This window comes from Solea solea, chromosome 6 (assembly GCF_958295425.1).
Source record: "Solea solea chromosome 6, fSolSol10.1, whole genome shotgun sequence".
NCBI lineage: Eukaryota > Metazoa > Chordata > Actinopteri > Pleuronectiformes > Soleidae > Solea > Solea solea.
Genome location: NC_081139.1, coordinates 22,036,379 through 22,060,167, shown reverse-complemented (window position 1 = coordinate 22,060,167; position 23,789 = coordinate 22,036,379). Strand labels below are relative to the sequence as shown.

Sequence of the window (23,789 nt, the reverse complement as noted above, 5' to 3'; positions counted from 1 at the left end):
GGTATGTATAATGTATAAGTGATTAACAGGAAAGTAATGTAATGTAAAGGAAAGAGGAAAGAAATAGTAATATTTTCAAAAACAATGAATGAAATAAAAACAAAAGAAATAACTAACAAACAAACAAACAGAAAATGTCCATTAATGAGGAAAAAAACATAATTTTGTGAAATATTAGAGGTCAAATTAAAGCAGTAAATTGATGCTTTCACTATCTACTGCAGATGATGGAGGGGAATGACTGCTGCTCCCTCTAGTGAAAGAAAGTGAGGTTGTGCAGTCAGTGTGAGATTTCTGTCAAGTCCCCGTAGAAAACAAAAAATAATGTTGTTAGTTCACACACTCATGCAATAAACCAGATTGAAGGAATTCATAAATAAATTAATTCAGACAAATTAAAGTAGTAAAAATATATAAATAAAGGGCCAGAACTATCAATAACATAAAGAAATGTTAAAACGTCACATCAAAATAACAATTCTCAACTCCATTGCTCCATGTGTCCTATATAGGAGTGTGAGAGCATTATAAACGTATCAAGCCATATACCCCTTCTTGACATTAAATAATAAACATTTTAACATCTATGAATATACAAGATATATGATATACAGAAATATCAAATATTAAGATAATAATGTGTAGATTACAGTATGACCTTAATATTTACAGTGTAAATGTTGTGGTTCTCAAACTTTTCATCACCTGAGAACATACTGAGCTCTCAAAGTAACACCGTTATTACCAATGTTAAAATACAGCGGTGTAAATAGGTCGAGCCAAGTCAGCTACAGACTTTACACAGGAGGCAGATTTATTCTTATACTTCAAACACTGGTTTAGTGAAATTAGATTAAGATGGAGTGAGATTCATTATTTAAACATATTATTATTACATTGTTATTTGTTTCATTTTCTACGCAATCCAGTCAAAAGTCCTCAGCTCCACTACGATCACACACCCATGCACCACAGTTTGAGAACCAAGGTTGTAGAGGATATATGTAAATGATACATATAAATAGTTCATTTAAATTAGATAGATAGTGTATTGGAATTTAAATAGTGTATTCAAATACAATTCTTATTCCACATGTTTTCCTCCTGCTCCCCCCCAACCTCTCACTACCCACCAGCACCCTGTAAGTGCCCTAGTGTTCCTCCAGGGTCACATCCAGATTATTCAGTTACAAAGCCTCCAGGCGTAAGTGAGCTGCAGGGCCTCAATCAAAGCTCCTGTTTCCCCCCTTTAGTAGAACATACAACCAGGGCCCCCAGCAGGAATTGAGCTGGTGGCATAGCAGTTATATGATACAGTCTGTGCCTTTGTTATATTCACTACTGTGCAAAAGTTGTAGCAAGTGTGAAAAATGCTGTAAATTAGGAATGATTTCACAGATATAAATTCAAGAAAACATAAGAACTGGGGTGCAGAAAAATGGCAGCAGGTGCTCTGGGCTGCAGGCAGTTTATTAGTTGAAGGGCAGGAGGAAAGTAAAATAATGACAGTCTGTGCAGGCAACAGTGAAGCATGGTGGCAGATATTTATCCATCATGCAGTATCAGTGTCAGGGAGTTGTCTGACATTCATGGGAAAAATACATCAAAATGTATTTTAAAATAAAATACCAAATATCCAACTAAAAATGAATTAAAAACTAAACATGTATCAAAATAAAACACTGCATTTTTGTATTTTCCAAATATAAAGTACTTCCTGAATCTGACTCTAACCAAAAGGGGAGAATTAATTTGAGGTGGCTATATTTATACATAATGTAAAATGTAAATATTGTGTTATTGCAGTCAATATGGGGTATGGGGTTGTCACTCTTCTGTGAGAACAGTGGTGAATTTTGCTACAAATATGAAGCTGAATAAAATATTTAAATAGAAAATACAAATTACAAACTAATGTCTTGTATTTTAAATGCGTATCTTAAATACATGCATCAGAAATACTGCCCACTCCTGATTGCAGCACAATGACCCTAAACATACATCCAATATCATTATCAACTGTTTCCAAGGAACAATTAGGAGACCTGGAAGTGACACTTAACAGGGTTGGTTAGGATTTTGGAAAAGTTCAATCAATACGTTAGGGACCCGGCTTTCGACATTAGCCATCGAGTGTCCATTAGAACAGTATCTGTTGAGGTGACTCAACATGGAGGCATTAACACATGACCAAAGCCCAGAGGCTTAAGTGAAGTTCCTCTGTGAGTGAGCTCAAACGTTACTGTGGCTGGATGGGAGTGACATTCCTTTCCTTGAAAGCTTTGTCTACTTTTACAGTGGTTGTTCTGGCTATACTAGTATGTAAAAGCTGGTTATTCACAGATTTGTACATGGACATTTTTAATCAGTACTCTGGCGACCTGTTAAAAGTCTCCTGATGAAAGTAATTTAACATTCTTTTGTCTAATTTTTCAGTTGTGTTTGTGGTAATGAGGCAAAAAAAACCCAGAAGGAATTAGGACCAAACCACGTGAAATCATCAACTTTTAGTGTTGTTGTTGCTGTATTTGTGAACTTATTTGACTGTCTGGTCTGATCGTTAGGTGGCTTTTTACAATTCAGATGGTTCTATTGATCGTACTTTTATTCAGCCATAGAACACAATCCCAAATGTTATGTGAGTTGGTGCTGAAAAACAGAGCGACTCTAAGCATGTGAGACTGCAGGTCAGGAAGAGGCTGTTTATATAATGTTTAGACCTAAACTCAACTGTGGCACGATGTTAAATCATTGTATTGCACAATTTGAATTGAATTGTTTGCTGTCGAAATATACCCAGGAATATTCCTGCAAAGTGAAAAGTAAAAGTCCTCAAAATGTCTCCGGACTGCAAGAATAATGCTGCTTAGATGCTGTACAGTGGAAACTAATGAAGAAAGAAGCTAACGGCAAACTATTTGCGGCATGTTAAATCAGGTGCTCTGTGGGATGGATTTATTTCCCCCTGAACTTTGCTGTAAGCACATGAGAGGTCACATGTAGTGCCGTGTGAACAGTCCCACAGACATGAGACAACAGTGAGGAAAGCACGAGTCTGTGTAAGAACACAGCTCATAATGACCAAGTCTGGAGTAAAGAGTTTTCTCCTGTTTTCCCCTTTATTTAGTTCTTAATCATCTATCGAGACCTTTGTGCACCTTGGTTTTGTTTTTTTTAATACCAAGGCAGTTACCAGAGTAAAATAAATAAATGAGGGGGGCTTCAAAAGAAAAGAAAATTAAAGAAATAATACATTAAATATAAAAAAAACCCCTGTGAATAATAAAAGCCATAGTGAGAAATTTAGTCCTCATAAATGTATATTTTGCTCCTCAAAAACGTTTTTCATTAGAATAACCTTTGTTAGGAATATTTTCATCATCTATAGTAAATGAATATCATGAAAAACTTTTATATTAATGTAATAATTATTAAATTGTCTGAACAGTCTACAACAATAACAGACATCGTTTTTTTTCGTATAATAAACTTTATAACAAACTTTGCTTTTACATTTTGCATTTTTATAGCTCATGACTTCTGAGAATGATTACACTCAGAATCAGATTAACATTAATAATTAATCCTCATGTATCAGTGATATCTTGTTTCAGGATTTATCGATGTTATCTGTGCACGTTGCCACATGTGGGGATGTTTCATCAAAACTAGACTTGCTGGCAAAACATACACATTCATTTAAATATATAAATTTAAAAAGCAGTTATTCCATATTTTTTTTAGCAATGTTATTGGCAGAAAAATAACATTTTTAAAGGTGGGTTTTTTTAGCATGTTTTTTGTAGCAATATCATTGGCAGAAAAAGAACATTTGTAAAGGAAGAGCAGAAATGTCTACCAGGAGTAGGTGCAGATAAATGCAAGCTAATGGTAGACATTAAAACATATTGAAATAAAACGAAAGACAGACAAAAATAAATACATAAATAACCCAGATTATGAAAAAGAATCCATAATAAATATAAAATCATATCAGATCAAAAGGGAGATAGAACTTTGCAATATTATTTCATCTTTATCCTGTATGAGTTAAACTACAATTCTTTTTCATTTGCAGGTAGACAAATGTAGCTTTTGAAAATAATGATTTTATTGTTTTTATATTTTATGTAGCATAGATGTTCTAAGTGGAAATTGATTTGAGTTTATTAATCACTTCCATAATGAATCAGCCCATTCCCCTTGTGTTGCCATCCTGATGGCGATGAAAGTGGATTATTGAGGAGGATGTATGTCACAAACAGAGCATGGGTGTGTCTGCGTCGCTGCGAGCACAGATTCTTAGAGCTGCAGCAGCCCGAGGTGGACAGCAGGATGTGGACAAATGGCTGGGGAAATAAAAGGACGCCATTGATTTGCAGTCCACACACTCATCTTGTGATGCCCGTGCTCACATAGCTGCAAGGTCACACGTCAAACACCGGCATGACTCCGGCTAAGCTCCAACACAGTTCTCACCACACTCACATACAAGTGAGCAGATGATCTTCCTTTTTGTATTAGTGTAGGACGTGCAACATCACAATCAGAGAATGACATTTTCAAAATGAAACAGAGTAAAAGCATGTATACACATGAACAAACAAAGAATATATCATTAACTCTCGTAATAATGTACATTTTAAATGATCGCAAAGGTTATGAATGAAAACAACTGTTGTGTTTCCTCAAAACAACAGCACTTAGATGTGTTCTTAAAGTGGGAGGTGCCAGTTTTACAGACTCACAATGATGTCAGAGGTGAGAAGAACGTTTATGGTAATTCAGGTCCAAGGCCCTCTTAAAGAGAGTGGGGAGATATTTGTTAAATCTCTCTCTGGGGCTGTGTTGGGGCTCAGGACTGCCGGGTGAGGATCGGGGCTCAGACACAAACACAATCAGGATGACGACTCAGGCTCTGGTGCTGCTGGTTTTGGCCTTTACATCAGCCAGTGCAATTCGTGAGTACATCTCAACTTCTTTCATTACAAACATTTTGTCACCTTTTTCTTCTCTTTTATTCTGCACTATCTGGACCTCAAATATTAACTGTATTACACCACACTCTGCAACTGAAAGAGATCAACTATTTCTTTCTCACTTTCTCATTCGATTTAAATGACTTGTTAACTTTGAGCGATTTGTTGTATGAGATGTAAAACCAATTTAGTCGGTCTAGCGAAACAAATGTATTTTCCCCTTTAATAACAAAGTCTGTTTGTTTGTTTTTGTGGTGCAAAAATTGAAAGGTAAACAGACAGATCTGTCATTTTACGCTGATTTCACGCTGACACACTTCACACTCTGTTAAACCCAGGGAAGATTAGCAAACATTAACACGCCAGTGTCACACAATTACATAATTTCTCATGCCACTTTTCCATATGTAAGTGATACCATTTGGAGAACAGAATTGTAATTCATGTTTTTAATAACAATTGTATACATTTTACTTCAAAGTTTATTTAATTTTAAGATACTTTATTGTCATTTTCACACAAAATATTCTTTTTAGGACATCCATTCATTTGGACAACCTAAACAAAAGTGTTATTCTTAACCTTTTATACCCAGTTAATGCTTAACTCTAACCATAACCTAACCACAATTCAAATATTAGCCTTTAAATTTGGTTCTGCCTCATTAGGGACCTGGTTTTGCTCTCCATGAGTACTACTGGTCCTGACAGGGTCAATGTTTATGCCAAAAAAGGTCTAAAAAGGTAATAAATACAAGTACACAGACAGACAGACATTCATAGTGAGGACCCTCATAGACGTACGCGGAGGCGGTTTATAAATTTGTTGGTCCTCAAAAAGATACACATAAAAGCGTGCACACACACACACACACACACACTCACACAGTGTGAGAAAAAAAGCCACTGAGTCTGGAATCCCTCATTCCTCATGCCGGGATTACTGATGCTGCTGCTCAGCTGACAGTCACATGAAGGGGATTGAGGGAGATTGCAGGTCATGTGACCCCCCCTGCTAAGAACCCCTGGCACTCCTGACTCCCCCATCAAACAACAGGGTGCCGCTCACGTTTAAATCAGCTCTTTTGTCATTGATATCGTAAAGAGATTATGTCTCTTTTTAAGAACCAATATGCTTCAACTCTACTAAAATATGTAGTTGGAAAATACTATACAAAAAATAATATATGTAATGACAGCCACACAACCAAAACCATATACCAAACCTTGATAATTGTGTTGATTGATGATGAGAATAATGTGAGTTGAACGTCATAGGTATTTTTTCTGAAGAGTTTGTAATATCCCTTACAGAGCGGAGAAGTCAGTTCACACGTTATCGCTCATGGAACTCAAAGATGTATCCTGTCTGGAAAGATGGAGACGCGAGGTTCAGAAACTGTTGGTTCGGTGAGCAAACTCTCTCTTTAGTCTTAAAGATAAAAATGCTGCTGTTTTTCTCAACAGATCCATCTAAAGATGTTAAATTGAGCTTGATCTCCCCCCCCCCCCAGGTGGTGAAGTAACATTTGATGTTAAAAATGATGCACCTACTCTGACTGGAGCAAAGACAACCTTCAATATTAATCTAAATTTCCCACCAAATCAGACAGTGCTCACAAATGGGCAGGTGGTCTGGGCACAGAACTGCACCATCAATGGTAAGAGTGTGGAGAGAACCCTTTTTTCATTCATGTTTAAAAACACAACCAATGACAATGACTTCTTTTTCTAATGCCTCAGTGTAATGTACTATTGAGTACAAATAATGTATTCTTATTTGCAACTTATGTACATATTAAGAGAATGCAGTATATGTGCATTCTCTCATCTTTTATTTTGTTGATGTCTGATTAATTTGTGTTCTTCCTCAGGACAACAGTATCAGCAGGGTCAGGCCGTGTATCCAGACCAGGACACTCCGCAGGTGGGACTTTTCCCAGACGGCTCACGGTTCACCAGGAGCCAAGAGAAGAAACCTCACTATGTGTTTGTGTGGAAGACGTGGGGTAAAGATTTTAAAATGACATCTCTATTTGCAACAGTTTGTTTTACTGACAAAGTAAAGTGATGTGAAATACTGATGCTCTATTTGAGGTAAACAGAATCTATATATACATTACTACTGAAGAGATAGTGAGTTATAGGGGATATCATTTGTCAAATGCAGCTATGACACCACAGTCTCCATATACACATTATTTATATATATTCTATATATATATATATATATATATATATATATATATATATATATATATATATATGTATACATATTATGCAGTGTATATACAAACAGCTGTAAAAATGGCTGTGAAATTCTCAATGAGAAGTTTCTTCTCTATTGACTTAAGTTGACATTAGCCTCGGGCCACACACACATATACAGTGTATGTGTGGCTAACTGAAACTTTCATCCAACCCCCTAGATTTCACTTTTCAGGAGGACAGGAGGGCCATATTCATTTTTTTTATATGTTATATCCAATCTATGGCTGTGCATCATTACTTGTCTATCTATTAAACATTTTGTAAGTTTTGCATTTGTAAATGAAAAATTTTTTGTTCAATGCAGTTTAAATCATGCTTTCCTGTGTTGGTAAATAAGAATCAAATCAAAATCTAAATATTTAATCAGAGATCTCAATCAGCAATGAAAAAAATAAATCTGAATTGAAGTAATTAAAACGTTGTTAAAATAATCTAATTGTTCTTCTGTTTAAGGACGTTATTGGCAGGTGGCAGACGGCCCGTCCTCCTCCCTCACCATTGGTACAGACAATGTCCCCCTGGGCTCCTACAACATGGAGGTTGTCATCTACCACTGCCGGGGCAAAAACAAGTTCATCCCTCTTGGCTATGCCTCCTCAGTCTTCATTGTCACAGGTAACCAACTCAGCAATTTCTGAGCCAACCTTTAACAATCCCCATTCTACACAAAATATCTCATTAGCATCTCTCCATCTGTCTTCAGACCAGGTTCCCTTCAGTTTATCCCTCAGCCAAGTCAATGATATAAACCAGGACGACCAGAACTTCATCCAGAACCGAGCCATTGCTTTTAGTGTCAATCTCCACGATCCCAGTCAGTATCTCAGCACCGCAGACATCAGCTTCAGCTGGGACTTTGGCGACAGCTCCGGGACTCTGATCTCCAGAGAGCGCACAGTCACACACACGTTCCTCACTGTTGGAACCTTCAAACCTCAGGTGGTCCTGATGGCAACCATTTCCAACGGATGCGCAAATCCCACTGCTGGTGAGATTTTATCATTTGTTCTTTTAAATGCAATCCCATGTGATGTCTGAGTTAAGTTTTTCTCAGAGGCTTTTAACTTTTCTTTCAGTGGCTACAATTGATGCCTCTGCTGTTCCAGCTGATGGAGGAGATGTGATCGCTCTGGATGTTCCTGCTTCTGATGCCACTCCACAAGCTGCAAATACAGAAGATGCAGCAGCAACTGATAATACAGACGCGGAGGCAGCAGAGGTTGCCTCAGTGGCACCTGCAGGAGTTGATGCAGCTGTTGTTCCAGAAGAACAAGATCCTGCAAACACTGTTGCTCCTGCTGCAGAAGTAGAAGTCACAGCAGAAGAAACAGATGCTACAGCAGAAGAAGCTGAAACCACTGACCCTGTAGCTGAAGAGCCAGCAGATGCTGATGTAGCCGTTGCAGGTGAAGCCGTAGTGGTGACAGATGCAGCTGAAGAAGACGTGCCTGTGGTTGATGCTGCTGTTGCTTCAGTTGCTCCTGTTGCAGTTGAGGTTGCCGCCGGTGTCACTGTTGCTCCTGTGGCAGAGGAACCTGTAGAGCAAGAGGCTGAAGTTGTGGCAACTGCTGCTGCTGCTGTTGATGCTGCTGCCATTGATGCTGCTGCTGCTGATGCTGTTGATACTGTTGCTGTTGATGCTGTTGATACTGCTGCTGTTGATGCCGTTGATACTGCTGCTGTTGATGCTGCTGCTGCCGTGGATGCCGTTGATGCCGTTGATACTGCTGCTGTTGATGCTGCAGCTGATGCTGTTGACGCTGCTGCTGCTGATGCTGTTGATGCCGTTGACGCTGCTGCTGCTGCTGTTGATGGTGCTGCTGATGCAATTGATGGTGCTGCTGATGCAGTTGATGCTGCTGCAGCTGATGTTGTTGATGCTGATGCAGAGGTTGTCCAAGCTGAAACAGAAGCCCCTGCTGATAATGTCGTTGCTCCAGTTGCCACTGAGGCCACAGCCGTAGAGGAAACAGCACCGGCTGATACTGAGGCTGAAGTGCAGGAAACTGAGAATGAAGTTGTGGCCACTGCAGCTGCAGCAGGTGAGTATTGACTGTAAACTAAAATAAGCATACATCAAATAAAAAGTACACTTTTGTAACAAATGTGTATTATTTCTGCAGAGCAAGCAGCTGAAGGTGAAGGTGAAGTTCAAGCTGAGGTGGAAGCAGATCCAGCACAAATTGCCCTTGTTGTGGCTAAAAGACAAGCCCCAGAACTGACAGCTGACTGCATGGTGTACCGTTATGGCTCCCTGGCAGCCACTGTAGATGTCGTTCGTAAGCAAACACTATTTTTTTGTATTTATGGCACTTTTAAACTAAATAATAACAAAAATGTTTTGATACAAACACTCCAATAAACTTTGCTTTAATATCCTCTTTATTCATCTTTCAATCGTGCAGAGGGTATTGAAAGCGTAGAGATTGTGCAGGTGACCAACGTTGTGGCAGTGGCGACTGAATTAAATCAAAATGCTGTGGATGTCACCATTTCCTGTCAGGGAAGGTGGGTAGAACTGTTCTTTAGAGTCAGTGAGTGATAACACAAGCCAGTCCAAAGTTAGAACAGTTGGACAACAGAAAGCTGTGTTTATTGTATACACTCATAATTAATCTGATGTGCACTCCATGTCTCATTCCAAATTATCCATTTTTTCAGCCTTCCAAGTGAGGTCTGCACAGTCATTTCAGATGCTGACTGTATCACACCAGTAGAAACTGTGTGTAACATAGCTACACCCTCTCCAGACTGTCAGATGGTCCTCCGTCAATTCTTCAATGACTCTGGAGTATTTTGCCTCAATGTCTCCTTGACCAATGATGTCAGTCTGGCTGTGGCAAGTGCTAGAGTCAGTGTAACAGTAGGTGAGTAAAAGAACAATCCATCAATAGCCTCTAAATGATTCAATCTAGTTATTGTTTTGTCTCATTCATTTACTGTGCCTCAATTACAGCCTCTGGTGGTTCCCCAGCTGGAACAGCTGCTACAGTACTGGGTGTTATGGTCCTCGCCTGCGTCGTCTGTTGTATTGGTTTAATGTACAGGTGAGTCATTTATCAATAGAGACCAAAGTGAGAGCTCAATTATGCAAAACAAGTTTATTGTCAGCATCCATCATCACCTCATGATGTGATCCATATTTAATGTGGATCTTTTTTTGTTTAACTCTAAAAGCAGGAAAAGCAGACAATGGAATAAACTCAGTTTCATAAAGTCAGTCAGCATGCACAACAAACAAGAGAACAAAATCACCACCAACACGTTTGGAGTATTAGAAAGAGAAAAGGTCCAGGGATTGAACCCTGTTGGACTCCTGTTGTAATTGGTAGCACTACAAAAACAAGAATTTCAAGGTCTGCAGCCATATTAGCAGCTCTGTTAGCTCACACCAACAGCATATAAAGTAAATAACTGAAATCATCATCCCTGCAGCCGTGCCACAGTGGCTAAAAGCTGATGCTGTACAAAATAAATATTGGGAATGTCAAAAGTTATTTCACCTTCATGTAGATATAATGCCTAACAACACTGAACTGAATGTGAAAATGTGAGCATAACATGTACTATTACAAAACGGTATTACCTAATGAAAACAACACAACTGATTACATGACAAGCTACAATCATCTTCTTTATTTTTTTCGATAACTTGTTTACTTTTTATGGCATTGTTTCTTCAGGAACTTTGATTTATTTTGTGTCATATACTCATTTCACACTTTGTATCGTAACAGACGGTCTAAGCAGTACCAGCCACTGACAGAGGACCACGTTGTCAATAATGGAGGCAGCTCAGCCGTAACATCAGTGCCTTTGTTGTTGTGGAACTTGCTGAGCCGACAGTCACCGGGGGAAAGTCGTCCACTGCTTCAGGGGAGACTCGTGTGAATATCATCAGCAGCTTAAGCACTCAACATCAACATCGACAGCATTCATTACCATATCAGCTTTAATCATATACTGTATATTGTAACTCCCAGACATCCGATTTAAGCCACGTCCACTTTTGTGAAACCGCCCCATATGCAACATTTGTACAAAAAAGAGGAATTTGAAATGTTGTAGACAGAAGTTATTTATTTTGACACGAATAGTTGATAGAAGCCACAACTGTGATTTGTGGCCAATTTATACTAAACTAATTAGAAAATCATGATAAGCACAATTCAGTTTAATTTCTTTACCGTGTAATTTAAATTATGTGCACTAAACAATACTATTACCTTTGGCACCCTGAAATAAATAAAACACAACTTCGTCACTATTGTGTGCTTTCTGTCTCCCATATACAGTATTGTGCAATAATGTCTGGTAAAGGCAGTATTAAACTCTGATGCTTAGCTGAAGAACTGCAACAGATGCGGTTTGTGTGAGAACTGAAAGTTAAATTCTTAATGATTATTGCACAAATTAAATTCCAAGGTACCACATGTTTGTATGCTTCTGCTTTCAAGTCAATTTGTGGTTGGAGGAAAGAGAGGACCAGGGCCGGCCCAAGCCTTCATGGGGCCATTTATCAATGCCACGAACGAATAATGTAATATGTTACATAATTCTTCTGGGGGAATTCTGCACACTTACTCTTAAATGGCAGCAAAATCTGAAGAATGGTCTTAGTCTTCAAAATGGCACAATACTAAGATGTATACAGAATATGGTATCAGGCTACTAAAAAGTAACAAAATAAAACAATCATTTATTGTAACCATGACAAGTGACAAGTAAATAAACTATACTACATAATTATATTATCATTAATAGTAAAGTAAAAATAAAAACAACACTACAATGAAAGTCAAATAGCTTAGTAAAACAGTACCTTGTTGATTCGCAAATAAGTGAAACTTCACATTATTCAGTCTATTGTTTTTTTTTTTAGTTTTTTTTAATAATGCCATGCCTTGGCTTGGGTAATGTTATCATCAGACTCAAACAATAAAATTAAATTAAAAAAATAGGAAATTAAATGAGCAGTCACTTAGTCCACATATGCCTTTGGCTGCAGGCTCTGAAGAGAACACTAGCAAAAACATTAGCAACACAGAGTTGAACAGTCTGCAGATGCCAAAATTATACCAAAGACAAAGACAGATGACATGAATGAAAGCTTAAACAGGTCCCACAAGTGAAGCCAAAGCCACTCCAGCTCTCCCCCTGGTGGCTGACCGCTGTATAGGTCATAAATGCCACATCTTCCTTGATGGATGATAGATGGATGAATGGCTTGTTGGATGATACATGAGCCAAACCAAAAGTACATGTCAAATACAAATTTCAAAAGATGATTTTCGTAATTTTTAGTAAAAACTGTTGTATACTCAAGTGTTTTTCCTGTAAGTTGTGTTTAATTAGTTGTATGATGGTACAAGACAGTGTGAAACGTCATGACTGACAGCGAAGACTGATTCATGATAGGGCGATGATCAACACTTGTTAGGACATTATTTTGGCATCAATTTTAAAGTAGAGGCACATCTTCAATCTTTTTATTCTATGGTGCTTCTATGTGCTTGCTCATTGTGGGAAATTTTGGGTTTCTCTGCTCTCCATGATCTTGTCAATGTACAGTGCCTTGATATAATGTATGTTATGATCTGGCGCTATACAAATAAAATTGAATTGAATTGAATTGGTGCAACATATCTTCAATGAAATGGACATCAGCATCAACGGCCTTTATTAGCAGCAGAGAGGTGTTCAGGTAGTAGTGCGCTTACACTGTAGATGAGCAGCAGCTGAGGGTGCATTATGCTCCGCAGACTGTTCATATACAATGATTTACTATGATGTTATAGGCCACCGTCATGCACTGAGCAGACAAAGAACTGCTGTTAACATGCACATCGTATGACACACTGCAGTGCAGGAAAGAAGGCTGACGTCACTGCAGCAAAATCATTAGCAGAAGAGGCTATGGTCTGGCCTCCACAGCAGGAACAAAGACATGGACTTGACATGTCTCCCTCTCTCTCTCTCTCTGGTTACAGTGATAGCATGCATGAATTAATTTCTAAGTTTTATTCTAAATTTCTAAATTCTAAAATTATAAGCTTGGTCTCCTGCCAGAAAGATGCATATGTAGTTCTCTGTGCAGCAACATATAAATTAAGACATGTTGTCATCAAGTGATCAACACAACTTTGTAATTTTGCAAAGCAATTTGTGTTGGTGTGGTTTTCTTCATATACCACACCACACACTCCTTATTGATCAAGGGCCTGTAGCCTTTTACTTCTAAAGAATCAAGTATCCAGTCTGAACTCTTATGTGAATATGGGATGTAATATTGTATATGATGACATGTTATTGTGGACTCCAGGAAGAATAGATGCTGTAATGCAGTAGCTAATTGTGGATCCTAATAAAATAATTGTTCACTGCCTCATAAAAGAACCCCTGAGCTATCATCTTGCAGATCACAAAGACATTTCATGAGACTATCCAGTCCAACCAGGATGTGCTTTTCCTGCTTTAATTGAAAAATAAATAAATATATGAATAATTTATATGTACATGATTTTTCACATTATTTTCAAGAGGGTTTTAAGTGAAACAGGGCTGCATCTCCTCACTGAGCGCATGGAGAGTGGACAGAAGGGTAGAAGCACATCCGTTTTTCTTGATCCACTATATCCGAGGAGTTAATTAAGCAAATGGGTGACAAAGTAAAAGCTCCATGTGTCAAAATGGTTTGGTGTTTTATATTGGTTGGCACAAATAAAATAAAATAAACCAGCAGCAGCAGCAGGGCTTGTCTCATGAACATTACATACAAACCAATTTGAACATATTTATATAAAGGGTCTGGGGTTTCCTGCACTTCTCAAATGCATTTGCCAGACCAGCTGTAAACAAGAGCTCAATATCAACACACAAAGCAGTGTGATCTCTTTACTACTCTACTACTGTGTATACCATTTGTACCAGAGGGTCTCTAACTCTCTCTTAGCTTACATACAGTGCATAAATATTCCATGTTATGAATATCCTTCTACAGTGCTGTGCTCCATTGCAGTAATTACTAAACACAGACATGAATCACCCTCGACTCGGTTCCTGCTCACATGAGCAAAGTGCATTTCAGTCATCTCCGTTCACAGCGGACGTGTTCTGCAGCCAAGATGGAACACAACAGCTCTGCTGGGAGGAGGATGATCACTATCTCGTCTCTGACAGGCCTCTTCAATTCTCCCCAACCCTGCACCTTTTTTTTTATAGGTCACAGCATCACTGGCTTACCTGTCATCGAACACCAGCTGAGGGTTAGAGAGGGCTGAGTTTTTAATTTGCCAAATCACCAGCCCTTTTTCAGATGAGTCATTTGACACCAAGAAGCTGCACAGCTCTGATTAATTTTATTGCTCACCACTCCCTGGCAACAGACCTGAAGGTGATGGATTCAGTTTCCTTCATCTCTCTTCCACAAAGTAGTGAGCGACTGAATGTTATAAAGGATGTTCACGCTCGGCATCTACAATGTATTATACTCTTTTTACCGCAATGGATTCCTGACATCATATCCAGTCATGTGTGATAACTGCGGTTACATTTAAAACAAAACAGATGCAACATGTATAGCAATAAAGATGTTAACGCACTTTAAATCAAGTGTGGTCATAAAACCATACATGTCTTCCTGTCTGCAGTGACAGGCTTTACCCAATAATGTCTTGTGGCGATCCACGCCCACTCCACACAAATCCAACCACTGTCATGTGTTATATAATAAGTTTGTTTGATGCAAATGATGTAATGAACTATAAAAAAAATATAATTTGGTATTGCTCTTTAACTATAAAATATGCAATAATAACGATCTTGTTATTATGTGTAAAAGTGAGGTCTCCTCATTATGACAAATTTGTGTAAACCTACGAGCAATGTATCGTTATCTTGGATAAATTAAAGGATCAATGTTCTAATGTACAATAAAGAGTCACAATCCTACTCATGACCACACCCAACACTCGGGACGTCATACAGCAAAGGAAATTCAAGCATTCTACTTCATTATCCTGCATAAAATTTAATTAAAATCCCACATGTTCACACCCAATTTTCCCCATAGACTGCATCAGAGCTATACAGACAATCCCCATTTTGACTAAAACATGAGACACATACTATGAGCAGAGTTTGTGGAAATGGTAACAGATATTGCAGCCTGACACTGTCAAAGATGCTCAATTGATTTCATAGTCCCTACAGGAATTCCCTAAGCACCAGGAGGATCAGTTGCTAATGGTAACATCTGACTGGGGGTTAGTATTACTTGCTCAGCAGCCCGGTCAAAACTCACTGAGTCGTATATTCTTGCACTTGCCTGTGTTTTGCCCGACATAAATGCTGCTAATGGGAGTGCAGATATAAAACCGTGACAGGGGCTTTATGGGCAGCTTGCAGCAGGATGTGGAAAAATAACACAAAGTGAGATGTGGTCTAACTGGCAACCACCCTGTATGTAACACTGCCTTCCCCCTATGTCAGCTGGTATTGGCTTCACCTCCCCCCTGCAACCCTGAACAGGATGAGCAGAAGAAGATGGATGGATGGAGATGTGGCCGGAGAGGGTGAGGCAGGGTGTAAGAAAAGGGGGGAGAGAGGAGGACGAGAGAAGGGAGAGTTACTGAGCATGAAGCAGGTTGATTTGATTAAGACTAACATGAGCCATTTATTACACCAGAGAGAGCCAGAACTAGCCATGCAGACCTCGAGGGAGAGAAAACTATGTGTGCCAGTGAGTGTTGATGAATGTTAGAATTATTACAATTGTACTACAGTGTGTAACAGGTTATGTGTTAAACTGTATATAAGAAAATGCACAAAATGAAAGATCACAAGCTTCACTGGAAATTAAAAGGAGGAGCCACACCCAGTTGACAGTGAGCATGCTCAGAATGACGTCAACTAATCTGCTGGCCTGTCTCTCGACCTTAAATAAAATTACTCTACACACACACACATACAGAGAGAGAGAGGGAGAGGATACTGTCCAACCAGCCCTGTCTTACAGAGGACAATCATGGCAGCCAAAAGCCCTTGTCAATCATGCTCTGTCTGCCCGTCTCCAATGACCAGCAACTGAACTCCTCACAGACCTGCTCATTAAGTGAACTGTTGGGTTTTTCCTCTCGTAAATGATAGTGGGACGTTGAAATAATGTGTTGGGATTTGGCACAATACAAATACTGATTTGATGCCACACATCACTCACATGAAGACACACACACCAATGTAGTTTACACATGGCATGCATAATGCGAACAAGGCTACACTTGACATGCAGACACACACATTAGTGTAAACACCATATATCACAGTGTTTATGCCAGAAAATATCCTAAAGAGGTAAGAAATACAAGTTCACATGTATGCATGTATGTATGTACACACACACTCTCTCTCACTCTCTAATGATGGTGTTATTTCCACATTGAGCACACACAATGACAGCAAGACAATAACTTTGTAAGACAAGTGTGAAAAGCAGTAGACAGTGTTCAATATTCAAACATAGCATAGACCACTGAAATATTTAAATTAAGACAATTTGACCATCTGGCCAGTTTGTCTCTTTATGTCCCTGTGTCCTTATGTACCTGATCCCTGAGTTTAGCCACCTGTTGCATGTCTACCCACCTATTTGATCCTCCACCTTTCTGTCTGTAAGATTTGTCCTCTCCATTAGTGCCATAAGTAAACTCACCACATCTTCACCACATCTCATTTCTTCAGCAGGAGTCCTTCCTGGCTGCACTGTTGCCAGCAACCTTGACAGCATCAGCCAATTAAATGATTGCTTTCAAAGTCACATTTAACTCAAAGCAGTAAACACGTTGATAATGGCTTCCTCGAGCGTGGTGCTGGGCATGTCACCGAGTTCATGGACCTGCTGTGTAACAGTCACTATTCTGTGACCTCATTGATATTTGAGTTCTGATTCAGAGTCTACATGACTGCGCTGGTCCACTTTCTGCACTAAAAACGATTATTTAGTTGGTGAAAATAACCAGCGTTATTCAACAACTCGTACTCTTACACTGATGACTGGATGCATTTGAAAAGGATAGAATAACTGCAGAGTCATGGCTCTGTCCTAGACGCCCAGAATATCAATAAAGTATTCCATTACAGTAAAAGGAGAGAGAGAGAGAGACAGAGAGGAGAGAGGGAGGGAGACAAATGGAAGAGAAAAAATCCAAATCAAATCAATGTGTCTGTGTGATTCAATTTAGAGTACAATTTCACATTTTCCTATTGGAAACCAGGTAGCTTACTTCACTTATTTGATAGTGAAGTTAAAAACAATAAAAGTACAAGTGAGAGCGAGTAAACTTGTTTACAGTGTACAGGAATCGCACTTGAGAAATAACAATCAAACATGGATGAATGAGCCAGAGAAAAGCATTAATGAGGGTGTAAATCAGTGAGGCGACGCAGGGAGACATCTTTAGTTATCAAAGCAGTAATGTAGAAGCCAGTCTGGCCTCCTGCCAAATGCTCTGGTTAAAAGGGTGGAGCTGTCAAGACAGACAGGAAGACAGAGCACTGGTGAAGGCACACAGAGAGGCAGAATCGCTCCCTGAATGGTAGGGAGTGGCCAAAGCTTGTATGCTGATGTGTGACTGAGAGAGGAAGAGTTCATGTGGGTGGGGTGAGGAGAAGTGAGGGAGTGGGAGGCGATGGGGGATGATGGGATAGCCAGTGAGAGTGCATAAAAACCCCTGGCAGTCTTCAGTCTAATGTCCTGTTGCTTCACGAGCATCACCAAGCCTTCAGCTCTCCACCTTTCTACATCGACAGAGAACAGAACGAGACCAACCATGAGCCACTCTTCAATGCATACCTCCACTTCCTACAGGCGCACTTTTGGAAGCCCTCACCCCATCCCCATGTCCTCCTACTCTTCTGTGTCGTCCCGAATGCCCCAATCTGGGGGGCGCTACATGCGGTCAGCATCACCTAATGTGGCATCTCGTAGCACCACCTACCACCAACAGCGTTCTCGCCCCACCGCTCAGCCCCCTCGTCTCAGCTACGATAAGGTGGACTTCACCCTGGCTGAAGCCGTCAACCAGGAGTTCCTCACCACCCGCAGCAACGAGAAGGCCGAGCTGCAGGAGCTCAACGACCGCTTTGCCAGCTTCATCGAGAAGGTGCGCTACCTGGAGCAGCAGAACGGTGCACTGCAGCAGGAACTAAACCAGTTCAAGGGCCAGCATCAGCATGGCCAGCCCAACCGAGCCTCTGAGATGTTCCAGGAGGAGCTGAGGGAGCTACGGCGCCAGATGGACGCTGTCGTCAAGGAGAGGGACCAGTACCAGATGGAGAGGGACAACGTTGCAGAAGACCTGGCTCTGCTCAAGCAGAGGTTGGTACCAGCATGAAGAGATGAGAAAGAATAGTGTAGTAGTGTAGAAGATCATGATTGGAGCTTCTGACATTGAGAAAAGATAAATAGAGAAATGCTTATAAGTGATAACTTCAGATGGCTGAAGGTCAGTAGGAATAGAGAAAGTTATGACCTGTCCAACACTTTATAGTCATGGTTTTTATTTCCTCCAAATTTTCCAGTTGTAGGTTTTTCAGTTATAAACATTGAGCTAATGTCTCCATCACAGTCATCACTGACACAAGCACAGAAGAGGTAGAGATTCCCAAGGCACCTTTCCACTGGACACAGATATGATGGTTGAGTAGGGCGTGGCATGTGAGCAGAGTGGACAATAGAGCAACTGCATGATACAGGACACTGCACTGCATCGCATGCATCAATGCATAATGTCATGTATATGTGTATGTTACGCTATTTTTTATGCGCTGAAATTAACATAACGGAGTGTTTGGTGTGACGTGTTCTCATGCAGGAAAGTTAAAAACACTATTTACTATCAAACTACATCATGAAGATAAATAATGACTTTTTTTCTTTCTTTTTTAAATGAATGTATTGACTTAAAAATGTGCATAATCACATATGCACAAAGGGAGAAGAGATCAGAGTGTAACAGGATGGATGGACCAGACAAAGGGTGGGGCTGGCTGAGGAGTGGGGAGGGGAGGAGGAGGAGAGGATGGATATCAGGCGTGGCCAGAGCAGCATCAGGAAAAATCAATGTGACTCAATGACTCCATTAGGTGTTTTGAGTGTCCCTCTGTGCTGATGGGATGGTGCCAGGGACCCCATTAGGACAAAAGGGCCCCGAGTAACATCACATGAATTAAAGATGAGGGAGCAGGTCCCACTATGTGGTGCTTTCCTCACTAATCTACTTCATGTTTGGTCCAAGAATGCCCTCTGTCTGACAGGACAGATGCAGCCGTACATCCAGACATTGACCGCGCGAGGTCCATCCCAGAAAATAAAGTTAGCAGGAAATCAACAAACTCACATATACTGTGATAATGTGATAAGTCATCGCGGAAAATCAAGAACTCTAACTGAGTTTGCGTAAACACTTCGATAAGTCATGCAGGACCGCAGGTATTCTTTTGTATTGACAAGTCATACATGAAGGAGAATCTGGTCAGTGCTTATCTCCAGTTACCAGAGTATTTCTACTCACCCAGGCCTGGATGGGATGTTAATTCATTGCAGTTTATCTACACCTCCATTTCATGACAGGCTGACGTTTTTTTTATTTCTTTGCTGCTTTTTTCTGGAGCGTGAATTAACATTTCTGCTTGTGAAAGTTCACAAAAAAACAGCTCACAGGCTGCATAGTTCTTATTACTACCTTGTAAATATTCCTCCTTTGTCTCTGAATCAATAGTGATCAATATAACGAGAGCAAGATAAATCTTTAAAAAGAGGGGGGAAGTGTGTGTACATAACCTTATTGAATGAGTGTAGTTGACCTTATTGACCTGTGGGCAAACCACATTAGTTGAGAGGCGCAGCTGGTGATCCCACTGGGTACACAACCAAAACCCTTTTTACAGGACATTGCATTAACTAATTGATCCAGAAAAGCTTTTTGCCAGCTGATGCCCTGGTGCAACCTTAGACAGGAAGGGTGATCTACTCATCCAATGTCTGAACTATTCTGTCTCACTCTCGTTGCCAAGGTTGGATGAAGAGGCCCAGAAGAGGGCAGATGCTGAGAATAACCTGGTTGCATTCCGAAAGGTAAACACTCACTTCCCTGGTGATTACAGTGTCCTCAGGCTCAGGTAACAGGTCAAAATGAACAGCTTTGTTCTATCTTCAACACTTGAATTATAGAGTCACAGTAATGTGATAGAACAATGATCAAAAACATTAAAATGTATTGTAGTTATTGTTGGCTGTCTTACATTTTAAAATTCTTAACAAAAAGCGTAATTTCTTAGTATATTGACAGAAAGTTTAATGAGATTTTTCTCCACATTTTAACTCAAACAAACATGACTGAAACCAACATATACTGGAATTTATCAGTAATCAAACAATGAATAAAAATCATGTTGCTATTTTTGTAACGGATGTTTTGTTTCTTATATGAAAAACTAGGATGTGGATGATGCCACACTGTCCCGTCTGGAGCTGGAAAGAAAGATTGAGTCTCTGATGGATGAGATTGAGTTCCTTAAGAAACTCCATGATGAAGTAAGCTCCACTTGCTCCACTACAGTTCACTGTCATTAGAAAATTAGAGGTCCTTTTCTTTCAAGAGTAGGTTTCTATGTCATTAAGAAACGGTATCCGAAGCGACTCACTCTCCGACAGTGATGACATAGAGATGATAATCCCAGTGATTGGCTGTTTTGGTAGAGATAGTTCAAATATGTTGTGTTAATGTTTGATTTTAGCCTGAAATGCATGCAATTTATAAATAAGAGCTTCCTCAGCATATACGCTTCACTTAATTCATTAAGTGACAATATTTTGCTTCATTTTCTCCTTATCATAATTTCTAGGAAATCCAAGATGTGCAAGTGAGTGTCCAGACCCACCAGCTGAAGATGGAGGTGGACAGCACTTCCAGGCCTGATCTAACTGGTGCTCTGAGGGACATCAGGGCTCAGTATGAGACCATTGCCTTAAAGAACATGCAGGAATCTGAGGACTGGTACAAGTCCAAGGTGGGCAGACAGACAAAAGGACAGATAATCTAACAGAATCTCTCAAACACACATTCATGCTTGTGTGCTACATGTTTTGTTCTTACAGTTTGTTGATTTGACTGAGTCTGCAAAGCGCAACACTGATGCCCTGAGGCAAGCCAAGCAGGAGAGCAATGAGTCCAGGAGGCAGATACAGTCTCTCAACTGCGAAGTTGATGCACTGAAAAACACGGTGAGGCAAAAGTACACTTTATATATTCATTTGTGGTGCAGTATTAAAAACTACTTCACATTTGGTACTGAGTGGATGTGTGCTTTTCAGAATGAAGCTCTGCTGAGGCAGATGCGTGAAATGGAGGACCAGTTTAGCAATGAGATCATCAACTACCAGGACAGTGTTGGCAGACTGGAGGACGAGATCCGCCACCTGAAGGACGAGATGGCTCGCCACCTCCGGGAGTACCAGGACCTCCTCAATGTTAAAATGGCTCTGGACATTGAGATTGCCACTTACCGTAAGCTGCTGGAGGGGGAGGAGAGCAGGTGAGGGAGAATATTTTTTTTCAGGTCCAATTTTATCATAGAAATTTGCTCATTAAAGTAAAGTAAAGTTGTTAAAGTGATAAAATAACACTTTGTGTGTTAGATCTGTCTAATTGTCCAGTTTAACTGCTGACTAAATGTTAGTTGGGTCATAAATACATTTACATTTTACTTTTCTTTTGTTGTCAGATTTGATGATCTACTAATATCTGTAGAGCAAGTTTTTTACATAACCTAAGTAAGTAACCTAAACCAAAATTTCATATCCTTGTTTAGGATTACTGTTCCCATCTTAAACATCGGCATGAGCAACCACCTAGATCGAGGTAAGCTTAACTTCAAAAATAAGCTTTTACTTTTCCAAATTCTTGGAATTATGTTTATTATTGATAAACATAATTCAACCAGAAACCCAAATCATCTATTTTGTGGAATGGAAATGAACTGAGCAGTTCTTTGACCTGTTTTTTTCTAGACTATGAACGCACTTCAGACAGCGGGAGCAAAAGGACTGTGGTGATAAAGACAGTTGAGACTAGAGATGGAGAGGTACAACGTTTTATACAAAATAAAAGGATATTAAGGAAATATATCTCCTTTTATATATTATTTGTTTTATGAAAACATACAATTTAAAGTTACTTAATATAAATTAAATTTGATGTCACCTAAACTATCTTTTTTTTTAATGTCAGGTGGTGAAGGAATCCAGGAGGGAGACGGACAGGGACTCAGCCCGCACTGATAAGAATGAGAAGGATGACAAGGATGACTAGAGAGAAACTGATGAGAAAATGCAATGATCAGTGTCATAATAGATAGAAAAAATCTGAAAAAAATCAAGTAGAAAAAAAAGACAAACCTATATGTAATCCTCATTCCTTCTAGTTATGTGTTTATCTGTCTAGCATAGAGTCTCAGTAATGGTGCAATGTTAAATGAATCCCTTTAGACAGTTACCCCTTGGTGCTACTGAAGCCAAGTGCTAAACACACGTGTCATCTATAGGGCGAAGCAAAGCCACTTTATTTACATACCACCTGAGGCCTTGATTTACAGTGCAATCCCGTGGAATACTTAGACGACCACACATTTGTAGCAGCTTATTTAACTACAGGCTAAAATACCTAGTTCAAATACAGGATGTTAGGAGTTTGTGTTTCGTAGATTTGACATGGTAACGAGCCTTCAGACACTGCCCTCAGGTCTGCACACCTTATATGACAGACCGAGAATAAATTCACGTGTATGCTTTTGTTTTAGAAGCTTTGCTATCCTCTTATTATTGTGCAAACTGAAAAATCAGCGAAGACATGGACCATTTCTTAACATGTAACAGACAGGAAATGTTGACATTAACAGCTGACTGAGAAGACTTTCTCTGAATGTGCTTTGCAATGCTGTGTGTAACTGGCAAGACTGAAGAATGAATATGTGTGTGCTAATAAAGTTAATTGGAGCAAGTCTGGGTTGTCTTGACTTTCCGTTTTAGGACTTATGAAGTAAAAACAGTTGTTCCTGTTGGTGAAGAGACGGTAACTAAGTCCCTTTCAGGGACAGGTGACAAATGAAAAACAGAGCAGCTCACTTCCACACTGCCACTTATCATTTTTCATTACAGGCCCTATTATATTCAGATAGTTTGACTGATACCGTAATTTCCATTCTACTGGCTCTGCTCTGTATAAAGACAATTATATCATGAATGCCTTTTGCACAGGAGAAATTTTAACAAGTTTCAGCAGGGAAAGCAAGAAAAGCACAAAAGTTACTTATCACAATAACGATGGTTGTGAGCCAGCAGGCACACTTCAACTGAGGAAGCTAAATGGAAGCCGCCATCAATTCAATTACAGCTGTGCTTTTCCCACTGTTACCTGTCAAAATGATGACTATTGAATTGAATTGAATAGGAATGTGTAATTATACAATGAATTATGTTATATTT

The 23,789-nt window shown here is 39.6% G+C and overlaps 2 protein-coding genes across 2 annotated transcripts; both read left to right on the top strand.

The window, feature by feature from the left end:
• Positions 1-4,817: 4,817 nt before the first annotated feature.
• On the top strand, positions 4,818-11,513 carry pmela (premelanosome protein a). Its single transcript, XM_058632715.1, has 12 exons — positions 4,818-4,961; positions 6,293-6,388; positions 6,493-6,639; positions 6,853-6,987; positions 7,703-7,864; positions 7,953-8,237; positions 8,326-9,291; positions 9,373-9,528; positions 9,655-9,757; positions 9,911-10,116; positions 10,206-10,296; positions 10,987-11,513. Exons 1-12 carry the CDS (start codon positions 4,904-4,906, stop codon positions 11,138-11,140), a joined length of 2,559 nt encoding a protein of 852 aa, XP_058488698.1. The 5' UTR covers positions 4,818-4,903; the 3' UTR covers positions 11,141-11,513.
• Positions 11,514-17,934: 6,421 nt separating this feature from the next.
• prph (peripherin) lies at positions 17,935-23,305 on the top strand. Its single transcript, XM_058631887.1, has 9 exons — positions 17,935-18,623; positions 20,321-20,381; positions 20,745-20,840; positions 21,152-21,316; positions 21,405-21,530; positions 21,621-21,841; positions 22,118-22,167; positions 22,317-22,390; positions 22,537-23,305. Exons 1-9 carry the CDS (start codon positions 17,995-17,997, stop codon positions 22,615-22,617), a joined length of 1,503 nt encoding a protein of 500 aa, XP_058487870.1. The 5' UTR covers positions 17,935-17,994; the 3' UTR covers positions 22,618-23,305.
• Positions 23,306-23,789: the final 484 nt, after the last annotated feature.